This window comes from Anomaloglossus baeobatrachus, chromosome 6, assembly GCF_048569485.1.
Source record: "Anomaloglossus baeobatrachus isolate aAnoBae1 chromosome 6, aAnoBae1.hap1, whole genome shotgun sequence".
Taxonomy (NCBI): Eukaryota; Metazoa; Chordata; class Amphibia; order Anura; family Aromobatidae; genus Anomaloglossus; species Anomaloglossus baeobatrachus.
In genome coordinates this window covers 84007259-84027923 of record NC_134358.1, presented here as the reverse complement: position 1 = coordinate 84027923, position 20665 = coordinate 84007259, and the positions used below count along the sequence as shown (strand labels likewise).

At 43.6% G+C, this 20665-nt stretch overlaps 1 protein-coding gene across 1 annotated transcript in view; it reads left to right on the top strand.

Moving 5' to 3' along the window:
* Positions 1 to 20665, top strand: part of VPS13B (vacuolar protein sorting 13 homolog B) — a 1405890-nt gene that overhangs the window by 658083 nt on the left and 727142 nt on the right. Inside the window, exon 22 of the mRNA XM_075353076.1 lies at positions 643 to 770. Coding sequence (XP_075209191.1) covers positions 643 to 770 — 128 coding nt within the window. The remainder of the gene's footprint in view (positions 1 to 642; positions 771 to 20665) is intronic.

The following is a 20665-nucleotide window of genomic DNA, read 5'->3' as shown; positions in this document are numbered from 1 at the left end:
TGTGATGTATTTGATGTGCATAACAACAGAACGTTGGCAGCCTCCATGCGGCGGTGGACACCGCGCTAATCACCGACGCTGAACTCCTCTTCACGAATGTGCTTACTGAGGAAGGTCTACGGACCGAAAACGTTCTGTTGTTATGCACATTAAATAAATCACAGGTTGCAGCCAATCTTGGGAGTGCCTTGTATTCTTCTATTGACAAAAGGCCTTGGAACCTGAAGTGCACCCCTACATCTATTACCATCAGCACAGAGGAAGTGGCATTTACTTCTTGTTGTATCTAATAATGGTGCATTGTGAACAATATAAAAATTGCAAGATTTCCTATTTTTTTTTTCCTTAAATATATTTTACACAGTAATATGTAAAAAAAATTACAATTAATATAAAACCTAATTTAAACAGTGGGTTATTTCTGATTATATGTTCGTTTTAACGATTTTCTTTTGGTGGTTTTTATGTCTATGTAGGGGATGTGTATTTTCAAAAAAAAAAAAAAAACAAGACAAAAAATCCCATATTTCTGAAAACTTGACGTGTTTCCCCTTCAGGTGAAAGAGTTCACTCATGATTTATTTCAGCAATTGCTTCTATTTACAGAATGTTCATTATATTACTTAAACTTTTGTTTTACAGAATCACGTCCCTTATCAGTACCTGCAAAGATACTACAGACCTCAAGAGACTCCAGCATGACTCCAGAGGAGAGAATGAAGGACATTATCAGAGTGGTCTGGAACGCAGTCAAGCGTCTTTCTCTTCAGGTATGTATCCATCTACTAAAGAGTGGAGTAGCATGTATGCGAACATTAAATGGGTGGTCTGAAGAAATTTCAATCTTAATCCCTATTTATTGCCCTAAACTATTTTTTTTTATACGGCTGCATTAAAAATTCTCTCTCCGTTCGTAGCTACAGTGTTTAGCTGCCATTGATTTTTTTTCTCTACTTACTGTCTGATGACGCTTCGGTTGAGAATTCCCACTGCATGCTGAGATATCCAAATGAAGCGTCATCAGGGGGCAGAGACTGCGGTCACTGTCACAGCCACTACTTTTTCCTGAAACCAAGCGTCACCAAGGAGCAGAGGCTGCGGTTACTGTCCTAAAATGAAGCATCATCAGAGACACTTGTTTCAGGTTCTGATCTGGTCCCTTCTAAACTACCCGTGCATGTGGTCATTGTCTGATTTGCACAGTGACAGCGTGGTCTGTGTTGCCGGCTCAGATCAGCATAATGAAATGCATTACTACCATATAGACTATAAAATTGAAATACTCACAAATTGGCCAATTCATGTGTGTGCCCATCATCCAAGACAATGCATAACTTTCTTTGAGTGAAACCGAAGTGTTCAAACCATTTAAATGGTAGTTAGGATCAAGCGCTGACAAAAAATCAGCCTGCGCCCTCATTTAGCAGTCTCATCTTCCACATTTGTGTTCTATCCATGGTCTTCATTCATAGAACATGTACGCATTAAATCTTTAGAGCTGTTCAGATTTTAAAAAAACAAATTGCTACAACATGTCCGTTTTTGATTTGCGTCCTAGATCAAAACTGCCAATACAAATCTATAGGTCCGTGAAAATCACTGACAGCACTCGGTGACATAAGTGAGCAGTCCTTGTGCTGTCCATGGTTAACGTTGCAATGAATAGAAAAAGTTTCATGATTAGTGTTGAGCAAGTAGTTAACTATTCGTTCTCGCTATGCTGTTAGCGAGTACTGTCTGCTACTTGCATATTCGTTACAAATAGCTGGCAGACTGTAAGTCATTGGGAAATACTCGATAAGTAGCGAGTAACCCGAAAACCGTACTTTTTGTACTTACTTTTGGGTTACTCGCTACTTAGCGAGTATTTCTAGTTGACTTTACATTGTGCCTGCCAAATATGCGAGTAGCAGATAGTACTCGCTAACAGCGTAGGGAGTACGAATAGTTGACTACTCGCTCAATTCTATTCATGATTTATTAAATCACTGAGGAAACACTGATGGTAAAAGCTTAAACGTATGAAAATTATATAAAAAACACATGAAGTGTTTTTTGTTTTTGTTGTTTTTTTTTGCATTTGTAAAAATCACTGACATCTGAATGAAGACTTATAGGAGAACTCCGCCATCTATGGAGGCAGTCACCACCTCTAAATGTATTCCACAAAGAAATCATTCTGGCCAGCACCTCCTAACGTGAGATGAGCGAACCTTAAAAAAGTTTGTTTTTTGACCCCAACCTGATTCGAACCTCAATATAAGTCTGTAATTAGGCAGTACGTGGCTCCACCCACATGCTGTCAGCCATAAGCATAAAACTCCCGGGTTTTTTCAGATTTTCTTTTTTTTTTGTCTGTGTACACTACATCTGATTACACTGATTTTACCCCAAATATGAGCCGCTCAAACACTGCACACGGCTTGCAACAGGGCTGAGCATCACTCATACCCAAGCACAGAGCTGCTCACTTAGGGTACTTTCACACTTGCGTTGTTTTCCTTACGTTACAATCCGCCCTTTTGGAAAACAGCGGAATCCGTTAACGGATTCCGCTTTTTCCCATAGACTTGTATGGTTGACGGATTGTACCAAAAGGCCCAGCGGGAGGAACGCAGCATGTAACATTGTTTTGAGCAGCGGAATCCTCTGGATTTCACTGCGCATGCTCTTTTTTTTTTTTTTTTAAAATCACAAACTTTATTTTGGCTCGCGGTGGCCGAACGTTCAGCTGAGCGCCCCGGCCGTCGGCAAGTGACAGCGCTCAGCTGAGCGCCCGCCTGCCGGCATGCCCGGGCGCCGGCAAGTGACAGCGCTCACCTAAGCGCCCGCCCGCCGGCATGCCCGGACGCCGGCAAGTGACAGCGCTCAGCTGAGCACCCGCCGGCATGCCCGGGCGCCGGCAAGTGACAGCGCTCAGCTGAGCGACCGGCCGCCGGCATGTGACAGCACTCACCTAAGCGCCCGCCCGCCGGCATGCCCGGACGCCGGCAAGTGACAGTGCTCAGCTGATCACCCGGCGGCCGGCTGCAGGGAGCAATCAGCTGATCACCCGGTGGCCGGCTGCAGGGAGCGATCAGCTGATCACCCGGCGGCCGGCTGCAGGGAGCGATCAGCTGATCACCCGGCGGCCGGCTGCAGGGAGCGATCAGCTGATCACCCGGCCGGCCGGCTGCAGGGAGCGATCAGCTGATCACCTGGCGGCCGGCTACTGGGACTGTAAAAAAAAAATCAAAACGGATTCCGTTGTTTTGCAGCATCCCTTGCATCCGTTGTGCCACTATATGCAACACATCCGTTGCATCCGTCACACAACGCAATGCAACGGATACCGTTCAACGCAAGTGTGAAACTAGCCTTAAGTGCTTTGCACTCATAACTCACTCGAACTTCGAAACAGAATTTTTGTTTTTTTGGAAGTCGTTTTCCGATTCCGAACATCAAACCTCAGGTCTGCTCATCTCTACTGCTAACATAATTAAGCAATCATGAACAGGTGCAAGCTACATCTATCTAGACAAAAAGAGAGGCAGCACTCCAAAAACATTGTAAAAGAAAAAACTTATATTTGCCCATATGGCAAGGTTTCGGCTCACAGAAGCTTTTCCAAGGCCTTAAGATAAGTTCTGTGAACTGATTCGTTGCCACTTAGACGTATAAAAGTCCACTCTTATGTTTGCAATCTTTTTAGCCTTCTGCCTCTCTTTTTCTCTTTTTATATTATTACAACTGGATTCCTTTTTGGGAAACCTTGCACCCCCTATTTCTTATTGTGCTGTTTTACTATACTTTATCTATCTATCTATATATCTATCTATCTATCTATATATCTATCTATCTATCTATCTATCCACTGGCGGACAGAGACAGAAAAGGGCCCCTGACCAAGAACAATATGTGGGCCTTTTCCAGTCCAGGAGCTCATAAAAAAGCACATTTCCACCTACTTTGGAGCTGGTAGTGGCCTCCCAACCTCTTGGGCCCCTGTGTGACTGCACCAATGATATATCCGTCCCTGTAGCTATCTATCCTATCTATCCATCCGTTTCTCTGTGGAAAGCCTCCAGGTACTTAAATGGGTTGTCCATTCTTCCGATAAGTCTGTGGTCACTCTGTGTGACTGCATACTTGTGAATTGTGACAGCATGCACAATGTCAAGATTCACCGGGATTGCTCTTGAGTGCAGTCAGTCACTTGGCTAAACACTTCCGGCCACATTCTGACTAAGCTTACTTCGTTTCTCTCAATACAAATGAAATAATTGAGGCCAAGCATGTCTAGCTGGCATGTGACTGTGTGGCGCCCTGGCCTAGCCAGGTGGTTACAGACACAACACCATACACCCCCTTCCCTGGACAGGTCACACCAGTCACACATTAAACCCTTGTTGCCACCCTCCAGGGTTGATGTTCACACCAGGTGGGGTGGAGCCAGGCGGTTGACCCTGCCCACCGAGGAGTTCACAGGCTTGGAGGCGGGAAAAACACAACAGTTGAGTTCAGTCAGTCCAGTTGTGGCAGTAGAGCGAGAGGAGTGGAATTGTTGGTGTCTGGGTTGGAGCCCAGGCACTTCCAGCAAGGTAGGCAGACGGTGGTGGCCGTCTGCAGGAGTTGGTGAAGGTCAGCGGAACCGTAGGACCGGGGTCGGGCGGTCGCCCGCCGGTAACGAACCGGGGAGCTGATTGGAGCCAAGCACCAGGCAGGGTACTCAGACCCCGACTAGGCTCGAAGCCAACCTTTAGTCAAATTTACTGATTGCGGTCTGGACCTCAGGGGTTCATTCCCACCCAAGTCCCAATTGAAGGCAAAAGCCCAAGTGTTCCGGATAAGCGCCACCGCCAAGGGCTAGAGATCCACAGGGCCAGCGTCTGCGGGCAAACGGGCTCCTCCGGCACGTATACGTCAGGGAGCGGACTACCGGTGCTCAGGCATTGGAGTCAAGACACAAAACACAGGTGCAGGGAAACGACAGCCACCATCAACCCATCCAGGGAGAACACTGCAGCCGGCTGCGAGCCCCGTCCATCCAGCCATTTGGTTTACCAGAGACTCTGTCCATCTGTGTTTGAGTGAGTGCACCCGTGCCATCCGGCACCGCCCTGCACCGCAACCCTGTACCCTGCCAAAACCCATCCGGCGGAACCCTCCCTCCTACCGGGCCCCGGGACCAACATCCCCTACCCATGGAGGGGTCGACACCTAGTTGCTCCCCGCCATTGCTTCCGGGAACCCCGTCACCAGCAGCGATGGTGCCCACAATCACCCCAACCCGTGGGTGGCGTCACGAACTTTATCTATCCCAAAACTCCAGTTCCTCCCCTTTTCACTCGTGGGCGAGGAGCGCTGCTCAAGCCCCGGGTACGGCACGCTCGAGCCACCGAGGAGAAGGCACCGGATCCGAGCGCGATCTCCCCGAGCAGCCCCCGCAACGGAGAAGCTAGCCCCCGCCCCCGACAACTGCATGTAGGCAAATCGCTTACTTGTGGTCCACCTCTTCTCACCAACAATACTGGTAAATCCTGATAACGTGTACACCGCACCCTGTCAGGATTTAGAAGTCCACAGTCACTGTAGCGTTTTATCAGAAGACCGGACAACCCTTTTACCCAAGAACATCTTCACACATTCCATGCAAACTTCAATATTAAGTTCCAAAAATCTATCTGTTTATATATCTTGCATATTTACTTTTATATATCTTTCTGTGTTTTTCTTTTATTGGGCTATCCCTATGATGTAAAATGCATTTTGCCACTTTTACTACAAGTGTTTTCTATAGTTACACGTGGGTGAATTCATCTGTATATGAGGCTGATTTTACTGATACCAGAAAACTCATTTTGGTTTGGACTCAGCCTATAACTCCATGATTGAAATTCTTTCTTGGAATCAACATTAAATTTGAAAATGTTTTTCTAAGCCACCGTGTAAATGATATAAAGCTCCTATTTTGCAGAGAAACATTAAGAGCTCTATTCACAGGAAATATTATGTACCCACTTCTTACCCACAAACTAGCAGAACAGATTTCTAAACTATACTGATATTCACTAGAAACTTGGCCGGGAGCAGACAACCGTGTTTTTACAAAGGAAAACAGGATGAAACTATAATCATGATGTATCGTCTTTTTGTACGATTTAAACAAAATGATCTTTTGTCTTCATCTGCTGAAATGCAACATTTTTTAAAAACTAAATTATTTCTTCATTCCCAAAATACCAAAAATTCTAGGTGTGATCTCTTTTACTGTAAAGGTCCAGTCACACTAAACAACTTACCAGCGATCCCAACAACGATAGGGATCGCTGGTAAGTTGCTAGGAGGTTGCTGGTGAGATGTCACACTGCGACGCTCCAGCGATCCCACCAGCAACCTGACCTGGCTGGGATCGCTGGAGCGTCGCTACACGAGTTGCTGGTGAGCTCACGAGCAACCAGTGACCAGCCCCCAGCGCCGCGTGGAAGATGCTGCGCTTGGTAACTAAGGTAAATATCGGGTAACCAACCCGATATTTACCTTGGTTACCAGCGCACGCAGCTACACGTGCAGAGAGCAGGGAGCAGCGCACACTGAGCGCTGGCTCCCTGCTCTCCTAGTTACAGCACACATCGGGTTAATTACCCGATGTGTGCTGCAGCTACATGTGCACAGAGCAGGGAGCAGCGCACAATGCTTAGCGCTGGCTCCCTGCTCTCCTAGCTACAGCACACATCGGGTTAATTAACCCGATGTGTCCTGCAGCTACGTGTGCACAGAGCAGGAGCCGGCACTGACAGTGAGAGCGGCGGAGGCTGGTAACAAAGGTAAGTATCGGGTAACCAAGGACAGGGCTTCTTGGTTACCCGATGTTTACTGTGGTTACCAGCCTCCGCAGAAGCCGGCTCCTGCTGCCTGCACATTTAGTTGTTGCTCTGTCACTGTCACACACAGCGATGTGTGCTTCACAGCGGGACAGCAACAACTAAAAAATGGCCCAGGACATTCAGCAACAACCAACGACCTCACAGCAGGGGCCAGGTTGTTGCTGGATGTCACACACAGCAACATCGCTAGCAACATCTCTGCTACGTCACAAAAGTTGTTCGTTAGCAGCGATGTTGCTAGCGATGTTGCTTAGTGTGACGGGGCCTTTATGCTGCTTGTTTATCATGTTTACAGGACATCTTATGTTCTTATGAGTTTATTTTTCTTGGCCATGTCTATAGCAGGTGTTCATGGGGATTTTTTTTTTGTGCAATTTTTAGGAGCCAAAATAAAAAATCAAATTAGGGTAAATTAAATCCGTTTATGTAGGTATTGGATTCATGGTAACATCCCCGAAGTCTTGGTAAGAGAATGGGTTGTTGCCTGCATCCATTAACACTAAAGTCCCAGAGAGGGGTCATTTAACATTTCTACCTTAGGAACCCAGAGAGCTCGAAATTTCTGGGACTTCTAATGTTAAAGGGAATCTCAACAGGGTTTTGCTGTGTATTCTGAGAGCAGCCTGATTCCAGCAATGTATCACTTAATCGGCTGCTCATGTTGTGTCATTACAATCAGTGTTTTATCAGCTGTCCTAATTACCTATACAATTATGTGTGTGTTAAAGGGAATTAGTCAGCATATATATTGGGGCAGAGACACTGATTCCAGCTATGTTTTACTCAGGGCTGTGGAGTTGGTAAACCAAACCTCCGACTCCTCAATTTCTCTTGCACCGACTCCGATTCAGACTCCGACTCCTACATATATTGCTTATAGTTAGGTGAAAAATTTATTGTAATACATGAACATGTGTATGTGAACATCAGACATTTAATAATTTTTATGATACAATAATCAAGATATTTGGATAGAACATAAAATATATTTATTGGAATACAACTTTAGAGCACAAACTGTAATAAATTGTAAATATGTAATATACTATGTAATATACAGTAGATTACATATATATCTTGTGTGTATATATATATATATACTACATATTGTATTACATATTTACAATTTGTATTGCATATTTACAATTTATAAGTTTTTTGATCTAAAGTTGTATTCCAATAAATATATTTTATGTTCTATCTAAATATATTGATTATTGCATCATAAAAATAATTAAATGTCTTATGTTCACATTGTACTACATACATTTTTCACTTAAATATGAGCATTATACTAAATGTTATTATTTAGAAAAATATTCAGCACATTCTGCATTGCACTACTGTCCCCAATTTATTATATATTTTAGGAGTCGGTCCATTTTATTCCGACTCCACCAAAATGGACTCTGACTCCGACTCCACAGCCCTGGTTTCACTTATTAGGCTATGAGCTGTAGTTTCAATTCAATCAGTGTTTTATAAGCAGGAGAATATCACTGCTGGTCTAGGTTTCATGTGCACGGCAGTCACGCTAATCTTTGTAACCCCAGCCACATCATTGATAGGTAGCTTTGTGACAATGAACCCAGGAAGCGGCCAATCAGTAATGTGGGCTGGGTTATACAGAGCTCAGCATTTAGAGCACTGCTAGATCTGCAGCTAAAAAAACAATGTTTGTATCAAAATGACAGCATGCAGACAAGTAAACGACATATTTCTGGAATCAGGGTCTCTGTCCCTACATTATGCTGCTCTTAGATAAAAAGGCAAAAACCAGATGACAGATTCACTTTAACTCCTTCACAGCCTTGAATGTACCAGTACATCCTATTTTGCAGTGCCTTCTCAATCTTGGACCTACCAATACATGCTGGCAGCCGCACATGCGCCCAAACAGTAGTTTTCCACCACATATGGGGTATCGTCGTAATCAGGAGACATTGTACAACAAATTATATGGTGCATTTTCTCCTGTTACCCTTGTGAAAATGAAAAAGTTGGGGCTAAAACAACATTTTATTACTGCCACTATCTGCTGCTTATCTTTCCTTTCCCTGTCCTTCCACCCACCTCGGGAACCTGTCAGCAGAAATTGAGCTTTAAACCTAAAAGTTTCCCCTTCTGCAGCTCGTGGGCTGCATTCTAGCAAGCTTCCTATACTTTTTGTGCCCCCTTTTAAACCAAATTAAAAACTTTATAAAGTTGTACCTTTTGGTCAGCAATTCTTGTAAATTATCCATGGGGGTGGGCCGTGTGGTGTCGGTTACTGTCCCTCCTGCCGATTTTCACCGTCCCCCAACGCTCCATTTCATACATCAGGACGCCGCCCACTGCGCCCGAAGTCCCGTGCACGTGAGGACCGCTGTTGACATGGTCGCAGGCACGAGATTATGGGCGGCGCTGTGATTGCATCGCAAGTACTCGCCCATAATCTCGTGACCGCGCTCTCCCCTTTGCCTCCAGCGTTCTGCGCAAGCGCTGGCCAGATGACCCGACGCCACCTCTTTCCCATCTTACCCTGCAGCAGGAAATAGATGGGAGGAGCGGAGCAGGCCACCACAGGTTACGAGGCGACGCGGAGAGGATCTGAGCGACGTACACAGATTATGGGCGGGCACTTGCAATGCAATCACAGCGCCGCCCATAATCTCGTGCCTGCGACCACGTCACCAGCGGTTCTCGCGTACACGGGACTTCGAGCGCAGTGGGCGGCGTCCTGATGTATGAAATGGAGCGTTGGGGACAGCGAAAATCGGCAGGAGGGACTGTAACCGACACCACACGGCCCACCCCCATGGATAATTTACAAGAATTGCAGACAAAAAGGTACAACTTTATAAAGTTTTTAATTTGGTTTAAAAGGGGGCACAAAAAGTATAGGAACCTTGCTAGAATGCAACCCACGAGCTGCAGAAGGGGAAACTTTTAGGTTTAAAGCTCAATTTCTGCTGACAGGTTCCCTTTAATGTGAGAATTAAATTTGTCAGACCAGTCATGTCTTCAAATTGCAGGTGTGATTGGCGGCGTGTACAGATCCTGCATATTTCGTGCACTTATCTGGTCCATAAATTCGACCTGCATTTTTTTTTTTCACTAGGACTCTTGCACTTGTCTGTTGCGCACACTCTCAGCATAATGGCCAAAAACACATGAACTTACCCTTATGGGAAGAGTTCTGTTGGACTGCGAAGATGTCAGCTGAATGTTTACCCATCAGCTAACTAGCCTGTATGGCTGATTACCAACTGTTCAGAAAAGGAAAGCTGGACACTATCTACACTCGGCGGCTAATAATGCACCGTGTTATTCATTTGTCCAATAGACCAGTTAATATCTGGCAAGTCCATCCATATGGATAAATACCGTACTAGCAGTAGTGAAGGAAAATTCCGTGGTGCTCATTTCAAAGGATAAAAAACACTTGCTGGAAGGAATAAATAGTAGAGCGAAAGACACTCACCGGAATGGCTGCATCAAAAAACCTTTTTATTCCATCGACAGGTTACAAGTGAAGGCACAAGGGGAGAGGGGTTCACAGAGGACGTCGAACGACGACCGTTTCGCGTCTTAACTCGCCGTTTCCACGGGTCCAGATCCCCTTGTGCCTTCACTTGTAACTTGTCGAAGGAATAAAAAGGTGTTTTGACACAGCCATTCCGGTGAGTGCCTTTCGCTCTACTATTTTTTCCTTCCAGTATGGCTGATTACACTGATCTTGCAGTTGTGCTATGGTTATTGTTTATTAGACACAGAAAGTCCATGTACAAGAAGAAAGCTAGAAGGATCTTAAAAAGAATCAATCCCAGCTGCAGAGCTACTCAAATAGCATGTCAAAAAAGGAGTAGTAATGCTTCAAAAGTGATTATTAGTGCTAAATATCATACATGTAAAAGATTAGATAAGGTCAAAAATGACCTAAATACATAATTGGGCACAAAGTGAGGAAGGAAAAGACCAAACCTGTTATGCATATGATGAAACCAATACACAAGGGGCATTTATATAAAAAATTCCCATACATACATCAAAAGGTAAAAATGGTTCATCTAGCTATGCATTTACTAAATGGCACAAAATAAATGGAGATGATAAAAAACCATTATAGTGCATGCAAAAAATAGCCAATGTAGCAATGGAGGATAAACTGAAATTAATTACATATATCCCTGATACATCTATCAGGTCGGGAACACCAAATCACATACGGTAATGAATTTAAAAATATCAATAATGTGTCTACAATAACATAGCTAATACTGCTGATTAATAGCAATAAACGATATTAATACACAGATATACAAATGTAAGGTGTCCCTGTGTCTAAATGGAACAGAGGATAATATATAAAATTCTACATTGAGCATAGAAATGCATATCGCATACTAGTATGGTGAAACCAAAGTGCCAAATAAAGTGCAGGCAGGTCAGGATGGTGAAGAGAAAGTTTCCCCTAACGCAAGACTGCAACGTACGTTTCACAAAGATATGAACTCATGCTTCATCGGCGAGTCAATTATTATTTATTGTACGTTTTTCCAGAAATGTCTAAAGTGGAGACCTCTGATACTTTTTCCATATTGCATAGGTTTCTTTACAATATAAGGCTTTGTTGGGTAATAGTGTGTTTACAGAGGTCAGTGTATCACTTCTTGTTGGCAGAGGCTAGGCACGGCTTTGAAGTATAGATCCTGCACAATTTCTCCTAATCCTGACATGTATTATGATTGCTCCACAGAACTACTTTATTTCGGGCTTGTCTCTGTCTTGGACAGCTCTGCCTTCTGGTGCTGTGGCTGTTCAGTGTAGAATAGACACGCAGAGAAACATTCTGCTGGTTTCAATTGTCCTTGTAATTAAAATTGAGTTAGTTAATTAGCATCTAGAAGCTGAATGAGGAAAACTGTTCAATGAGCGCTGCATGTCTTATGGAAACTGAGGAGAGCAGAGGATGATGGAATCTGCCCTGATTTCTGCCATCTGGTGATGGTTACTGCTGGCGCCCTTTATTATTATATGAAGTTACTATGATACTTGCCCAACAGATGGACACCAGCAAAACTTCCAAACGTCTCTCCGTCTCAAAACAGGATGTTTTGCCTCATTAAATGTTTAAACACCAAGAAGAGTGAAAGTATCTCCTGAAGCTGTTCGCTCCTGTCAAGCACACATTCTATACTGCGAAGCTGGAGCACAGTGTTATAAAGCTATATGTTTACAAATGGATGGAAATCATGCGCCTTTCTCATTAGTGCAATTGTTACTGATCCATGAATAATAATCATGTATATATATTTATATACTCACATATACACTCTTGAACATTGCAATTGCAACACTAAAAAAGAAAACTCTTGCAGTTATGGAAATCACTGGATGTATAGACATCTTACTGATATGCAAATGATGAAGTAATTGAATAAATTTTCTAAATCTCTCAATTTTAGTTAGCATCGAGTATGAGTATCACATTTAGAAATCTCCACACTTACACACCTTGACTGCTTGCGCAATGTTCTGACTGCACTTAGGCAAATCATCAAAAGCCACTGGTGGTAGCTCCCTTTTCAGATGCCGGCCATTGACGTTCCAGTTACATGTGTAGACAAAAAAAAACCCATCTACACGTTTTGAGCGAAGGGTGACATGCTCTTAATCATAACTTTTGCTCGAAACTCGTTTGTGGAGGTTTCTTTGTCTACACATGTTTTATGGAATTGTTTTAATTGACAACATTAATGGACAACACCACCTATTTGCGGCTGCTGAATATTTCCGTCTTTGTCCAGTTCTCTACATCTTCTGGCCTCTTTCACTCATCAGTTTTTTTGCATCAGTCACAATCCGTTTTGTGACTGATGCGACGGATACGTCGCAGATTGTAGTAAAACTGATGCAACGGATTCTGTAAAAAAAACGGTTGGGTCGCACCATTTTGTCCTGACCAGCAGTGATTTTACAACACTTCTGGGCATGTTCGGTTATAAAAAAACGTAATCCGACGACTGATCCCTCATTTGACGGATGACGACGGATCCTGTGCCCGTAGGCTTCAATTGCAACAATCGACGGATGACGACAGATCCATCGCAGCCATTTTTTCGACGCACACAAAAAACATTACTATGAACGTTGTCTCTGTCACATTTGTCTACGGATTCGTCGTACGACTAATGTAACGTGAGGCCATCCGTCGCTAATACAAGTCAATGAGAAAAAAAAACGGATCCAGCACTGGATCCATTTTTTTTCACATTTCGACAGATTGTGACTGATGGCAAAAAACGGATGTGTGAAAAGGGCCTAACTTGCCCACAATATCTATGCACCACACCTCTATTCCCTTAGACTGGTGATGGTCTCCCTTTTTGCACGTTCCAGATGCGCTTGATGGGGAGAGAAGCAGGCCTCAGTAAAATATTTAGGACACACAGACACTAGAACAATCAAAATGGCTCATGGGACACTTTGGAGAAATGGTTGTACCACTGGTTTCACAATTGATCTATTCTGTACTGCAACTGAAATTGGATGTCACAAATCAAGCCTAAAGGCCGCTTTGCACGCTGCGATATCGCTATTGATATCGCTAGCGTGCGTACCCGGCCCCGTCGGATGTACATCACGGGCAAATTGCTGCCTGTGGCGCACAGCCGCACAACATCGCTCAAACCCGTCACACATACTTACCTGCCTAGCGACGTCGGTGTTGCCGGCAAACCGCCTCGTTTCTAAGGGGGCAGTTCGTTCAGCGTCACAGCGACGTCGCAAAGCGGGTGCCCAATAGAAGCAGAGGGGCAGAGATGAGCGGGACAAACATCCCGCCCACCTCCTTTCCTCATTGTGGGCGGCCGCAGGTAAGGTGAGGTTCCTCGTTCCTGCGTTGTCACACATTGCGATGTGTGCTGCCACAGGAATGACGAACAACCTGCGTCCTGCCACAGCAACGATATTTGGGAATGGAGGAGCGTGTCAACGATTAGCGATTTTGCACGATTTTGCGATCTTTTTCGATCGCTCGTAGGTGTCACACGCAACGACATCGATAACGGCGCCAGATGTTCGTCACAAATTCCGTGACCCCGCGTGTAAAGCGGCCTTTAGGCATTTTAACAGTCTATATTTCAAATAAGAAGGAATGGCGGCAACTCACTGGTGAAGATTATTGGCATGTTTATTGCATAATCTGCGGCAAGATTACAGCATGCACGGGGAGGGGGAGTGCAGGGGCGCCGGACGACGGCCGTTTCGCACCGTAGCAGGTGCTTCCACAGGTTTGAGTCGACTCGGACCTGTGGAAGCACCTGCTACGGTGCGAAACGGCCGTCATCTGGCACCCTTGCACTCCCCCCTCCCCGTGCATGCTGTAATCTTGCCGCAGATTATGCAATAAACGTGCCAATAATCTTCACCAGTGAGTTGCCGCCATTCCTTCTTATTTGAAATTTATACCAGATTCCTGCATCCTGGCAGAGCACCACAGAGATCGGCTGCAGGTCCGTGATCCATGTGAAAACCACAAACCCGTGAGTACACACCTGGGCTCGCAGTGCCTAGCTCCCTTCTTTTCTGGTTGATTTTAACAGTCTATACACAAATCATGAGAAGCGCCACTATTTTTCAAAGACCAGGGCAAGCCAGCAATAAAGATAGTAATGGAGTTCTATCCTCTTCAGTGATGTAACCACTTGTGTCTTGGACACAATGATAGATGATTACTGGTCTGCAAACCATGTGATCAATGCAATGAGTAGGACTTAACATGGAAATGTCACACTGGTCCCCCTCCCAGGACTAAGGTGTGGGGTGGCATATTTTACAGTAACCGTACACCCCTTTTTTCCAGTTTCTGTACACTAACAATTCGACGTTCTATTGTTGTATGACCATATGGAGCAAGACCAGGCACAATGGTATCACGTAGTGATATCACTTCCTACTGCACCCTGTAACTGTGTTACTTTTTGCACAGTTAGAGTTTTCACTTACCGCATATCTCTGTAAATGTGTTAGTATCTGCACAGTCGGAGTGTATTGCAGTTCTGCTTGTTGGATGGAAATGGGCCAGCAATGCTACTGCCGTAGCATCTTCACACAATGCTTTTCTTATGTAGACCTACTTTAAATAGAGGTTCCAAAATCTAAAGAGGTGAATAGTGCTAAAACTTTTCGACTTTCGCTTACATAATTACAATACATTTTACAATCAATTGAAAACTTTGGAATTATTTTAATGTATCACTGAACATTGTCCGGGTGATCTAGTAACCAAATTTACAAGTACTTTGTAGGAAATAGTTTCAGCCTGTCACCATTTCTATTTCTTTAACTGAAACACAGAGCATTATTCAAGTAGTACCAAAGTTCAGTAGGACATAGACATGGAGCAGAAGTGTCTTTCTTCTTGGAACCTGCAGTCGCAGAGCAGAAGGCATGATGTAGTCCTCTTCCCTGAAGTCATGATGGTAACACCACATTCCTCTTTGCTTCATCATTAGCAATTGATATTTTTCATATGTAGCTCTTGACATAACAGGAATTAAAATAGGAGGTGATTCTATTTCAAGAATTTGTAATAATTCCTTCTCTTTAACACATAAATGTGTCCAATATTGGCCAGAGAACACGTTGCTACCAAAACTGTAACAAGATCCTTGAAACATAAACGACGTTTCCATGGAAAAATGAAGTAACGCTTACTACAGCTGTGATGCATTAATGAATAGGATATTTTTTTTTTTATTTTTTTTTTTTAAAAGATCATTTGTGTTTGGTGTGGCTCAGTGGGTCCCAACCAGATGGTTTCCATGAACAAGATGTGACCCCCAGCTCGAGGACTTCTTGCTAGCAGATTACTTCACTTTCTTTTTGCTCTGCAATGTCAGATCTTTACATTAATGGAAGATTTACTGTTACAACTTTATACCTCGCCCCATAAATTACTCCACAGTTTGCCTCTAAAATTAACTTTTATGTATATATACAGACTGTGGTAATTTACAAAATGGCTCAAAATAGTTGGTGTGTAAATATTATGTATGTCCCTCTCCACTGATGGCGCTTATAGCTTGCCACGTTATAACAAGGGAGCTGCGATCAGATGGATGAAATGAAAGGGAAAAGTTGATTTCAGATGTATTGTCACAAGGGGATGCATACAGTTGGGGAGTGTGGGTGGTCTCCTCTAAGCTCTTTGGACGAAGCTTAAGGTAAACAGCTTCTCATTTTAATGACTGTAATTTAATCAGAATGAAGGTGTTAGTGACAAATATGTTTAGATATCTTAGTAATTGGTACCATGTTTTACAATCGCTGCCGTAAACATTGAGAGGTCTAACAAGATGAAAACGTCTGGTAACAAAGAAGGGAGCGATATAGATGCTTACGTGTCTGTTAAGTTATCGCATGTGTATTATGGTGTTCACATTTACTATGTTTGTCTAGATGTGTATTATTGTGTTTGTCTCTAGTAAGCACTAATTTCTTTCTTGGAAGTTGGAGTGAACCATTACCTGATCTTCTACCCCTAATACCGCTCGCCTGTACCACTCATACGAAAAGAATGATCCGAAAAATCCAACTCTCTTTATCCTCAGCACTGCTGTTTGTTGATCATTCATACATAATATTTTAGTGCAAATGTTAACTAATTTTTACTGGACCACCCCTTTATCAACTACCTGTAGGATAAGTGATACATTTGCTGATCAATGGGTGTCACACCGCAGGAACATGTACCAATCAGGAAATTTGTTTCCTTAACAGTTGCAGGACACCTCACTTACAATTCATTCATTCTCTATGGGGCTGCTGGAAATAGCGAGGCGAAGTCCTTTAGGGTTTGCATGGAAGGCAGGTTGCACATGTGCATTGCCACTCTACTTTAATGGGGATGAAAGGTCCCTATTATGCCAATCGATCTCAGTCCCAAAAGAATTGATCTTTTGGATAGGTGATAACTTGTTTTCACCTGACATCCCCTTTAAATGCTGGCCTCAGTTTATATAAGCATTCCCAGAAAAGTTTTATACTTTAAATATATTGCAATCATCATATTATATAACACTATGCAGTTACAATTGCTCATTTTGACTATCTACCCAGTAAATTCTTTTCTTTGCTTGGTGTAGTAGCAGTCCCTGACTGCTCAACTCCTGACCCAACTGCACGGGCTCCTCCCTCCTCCATTGACTTTTGTAGTGACTCATGACTCATGTAAGGAAAATAGACTTCTTTTTACATATAGCTTAGATGGATTCAGCTAGTCTTTTTTTTTATCACATAATGGAAAAGAGAAGAATTAACTTGATAAAAGGGCAAAATGAGCAATTGTGAGTACACAGTGCTATATAAAATGATGACTGTAATGTATAAAAGGATAAAATCTTTGATGGGAGTGCTGTTTACTGTAAATGCTCTAGTCATTGGCTTTGCAAAGTTTCCTTTTTTTATGTTGCAATTTATTTAGTCTACACAGATATCCTAAATAACTGAGCAACAGACTTTGCAGTTTAACTTATTTTTGTTACCAAGTATGTAGGTATAGAGATGGAAGTAAGAATGGCTGCAGTGACAGAATATAAAGAAATTGCTGTCTGTAACTATGAGTGGATCAATTTGCTGAAGTCCAGTGCAGGGTACAGGTCAGTTGTACTTGGTGGCTTGATAAAAGACCCTCATATCTGTTACCTTCCAGGGACCCTGGTGAGGCTTTTAATTACAATAGTTGGCATGACTTCATTTTTGTCTTATGTTACATAGATGACGTTTCACCAGTCCTAACAAATCAATAGCTGCATTGGGGACTGCATTAGGTAAGAGATTTGTGGGCCTCCCTTCTGTCCACCAGATGCCACTGAGCTGGATGCTGAACCTACGTCATGTGAGTCAATCCATACAGCACACTGTCAGGATTGTCTGGTGCCAGCAGAAGTCAGACGCATGACCGCAAGTATACGAAGTGCATACATCTGTTACGTGCAGATTAGATGTGTGTGACTTTGCTCAAGACAACTAAATTGAGCAAGGCCGGATACGTCCAGTCAGAATGTGGCTGGAAGCATGCAGATTGCATACTTGTCATATATCCGCTTCTCCCGGCACCGAAGAATCCTGACAATGCGCACACTGTGCGAATTCATGAGTCGGCAGTCACAGAGTTACATATATTAACTGCAGATTTGCACCCCAAACCTAGCTAACCCCTTGACTGGCTGAAATACAGTACAGACCAAAGGTTTGGACACACCTTCTCATCAAAGAGTTTTCTTTATTTTCAGGACTCTAAAAATTGTAGATTCACATTGAAGGCATCACAACTATGAATTAAAACATGTGGAATGAAATACTTAAAGTGTGAAACAACTGAAAATATGTCTTATATTCTAGGTTCTTCAAAGTAGTCACCTTTTGCATTGATTACTACTTTGCACACTCTTGGCATTCTCTTTATGAGCTTCAAGAGGTAGTCACCGGAAATGGATTTCCAACAGTCTTGAAGGAGTTCCCAGAGATGCTTAGCACTTGTTGGCCTTTTCGCCTTCACCCTGTGGTCCAGCTCACCCCAAACCATCTTGATTGGGTTCAGGTCTGGTGACTGAGGAGACCCGGTCATCTGGCGTAGCACCCCATCACTCTCCTTCTTAGTCAAGTAGCTCTTACACAGCCTGGAGGTGTGTTTGGGGTCATTGTCCTGTTAAAAATAAATGATGGTCCAACTAAACGCAAACCGGATGGAATAGCATGCCGCTGCAAGATGCTGTGGTAGCCATACTGGTTCAGTATGCCTTCAATTTTGAATAAATACCCAACAGTGTCATCAGCAAAGCACCATCACACCACCTCCTCCATGCTTCACGTGGGAACCAGCCACGTAGAGTCCATCCGTTCACCTTTTCTACAAAGACACGGTGGTAGGATCCAAAGATCTCAAATTTGGACTCATCAGCCCAAAGCACAGATTTCCACTGGTCTAATGTCCATTCCTTGTGTTCGTTAGCCCAAACAAGTCTCTTCTGCTTGTTGCCTGTTCTTAGCAGTGGTTTCCTAGCAGCTATTTTACCATGAAGGCCTGCTGCACAAAGTCTCCTCTTAACAGTTGTTCTAGAGATGAGAAGGTGTGTCCATACTTTTGGTCTGTACTGTATGGTCATAGCTTTTAATCGAAACTCACAATGTTTGGAAGGTTTGCACCGTTTCTTTCTTCCTTCTGATTTAACCGCAGTTGTGGAGAGGCCCCACTTAATGCTAGAATATACAGGCGTTTTTTTAGCATTCGACTATCAGTCAGCAGGTATCATAGGAGGAGGGACAAAGCTGCAAGTTAGTTGCCAATGCAAATGTCTTAAGGCCCCTTTACACACTGCAACATCGCAAACGACATCACTGTAACGTCACCGGTCTTGTGACGTAATAGCGACCTTCCCAGCGACATTGCAGTGTGTGAAACACATCAGCGACCTGGCCCCTGCTGTGAGGTCGCTGATCGCTACACATCTTTCAGGACCATTCTTTGGTCCTTTGTTTCCCGCTGTGCAGCATGATCGCTAGAAAGTCTCAGTCCCTTTCAAAAAGCTGCTTTACAACGTCCCCAATGACTAGCTAGGTCGTTCTGCAGGTCCGGATCGCTGTTGCGTCGTTTTCCAGGTATGCCTGTTTGACAGCTTACCAGCGACTCACCAGAGACTTTGTAGCAATCCCGGCCAGGTTGGGATCGCTGGTGGGATCGCTAGAAAGTCTCAGTGTGTAAATGGGCCTTTACACCCAACAGATATTGTGCATGTTTGGTTTTTTTCCCCCTAAAATATAGAATACTTTCATGATAGCCTCTCGACTTTTGATGGTTGCCTTATCTACTGACCTCTCCAGCAACTTTCCCCAACAGATGCCAGATTGGGCTGAAGAAAGAGCCATTGCACAATCCTTCAAATAGTCCTAGTTGAAGTCATGTTGTATAATATCCTAACGCAATATAAGCTAGAGATGTTAGAAAGAGCAAAGAGCAGGGATAAAACAAAAAGGAAGGATCCAATTATTGGGGTTTGGTCTTTATGATATGATAAAATCATGTATTCTACTTCATCTATCAGCATTAAAATCCTCTTTTCTCTGTCCATTATTTCTATCAATTTATAAACCAAGGAGGTCTAGCCATATTTGGGAAACCTGATCACTTAAAAAAGAGGAACTGTCGTTAAATCAAAAGTAGACAGATTTGTTCTTATGTTCCCGATAATGCACTTTTTCACTGTTTGTGATTTTGTTTGTTTGTTTGGTTTTTTTTAAATCCTCCATACGGTTCCAGAGATATGAACCTTCTAATTTGGTGCTAATTTCTAAGGTCATTACCAATATAAGGTGGTTCACAAGGTACTAATGTAGAAAGACACACCCTTCAACTGTTGTGTGGGCCACACCCCCTTGGTGAAAAACACAAAAATTTGCACTAAATAAAGAGGCACGTATCTCTGGAACTGCATGGCAAATTGCAAAAAAACTTCAGTACTTCGGGGGCAGCGGAGCGAATGCAGTTGTCCCCCGCTATATCGTGATTCAGTCATTGTAGCTTCAATGTGTCGAGGGTACCGGGGGGCAGAAAGGGCCAGCAGCAGTAGTGGAGCAGGGTCACAGGAGGCAGGTGCGGTGGTGAAGCAGGACGATGTTGCGGGCGGTGCAACTGGTGTCCCAGATGCTCGCTGCGGGTACTGGCAGGAATATCCAGAAACTGTCAGCAGTGTGGGCTTCAAAGATATAGCGGTTCATGTGCAGATTGAGCTGTCGGCTCAATGACGAACCAAGAT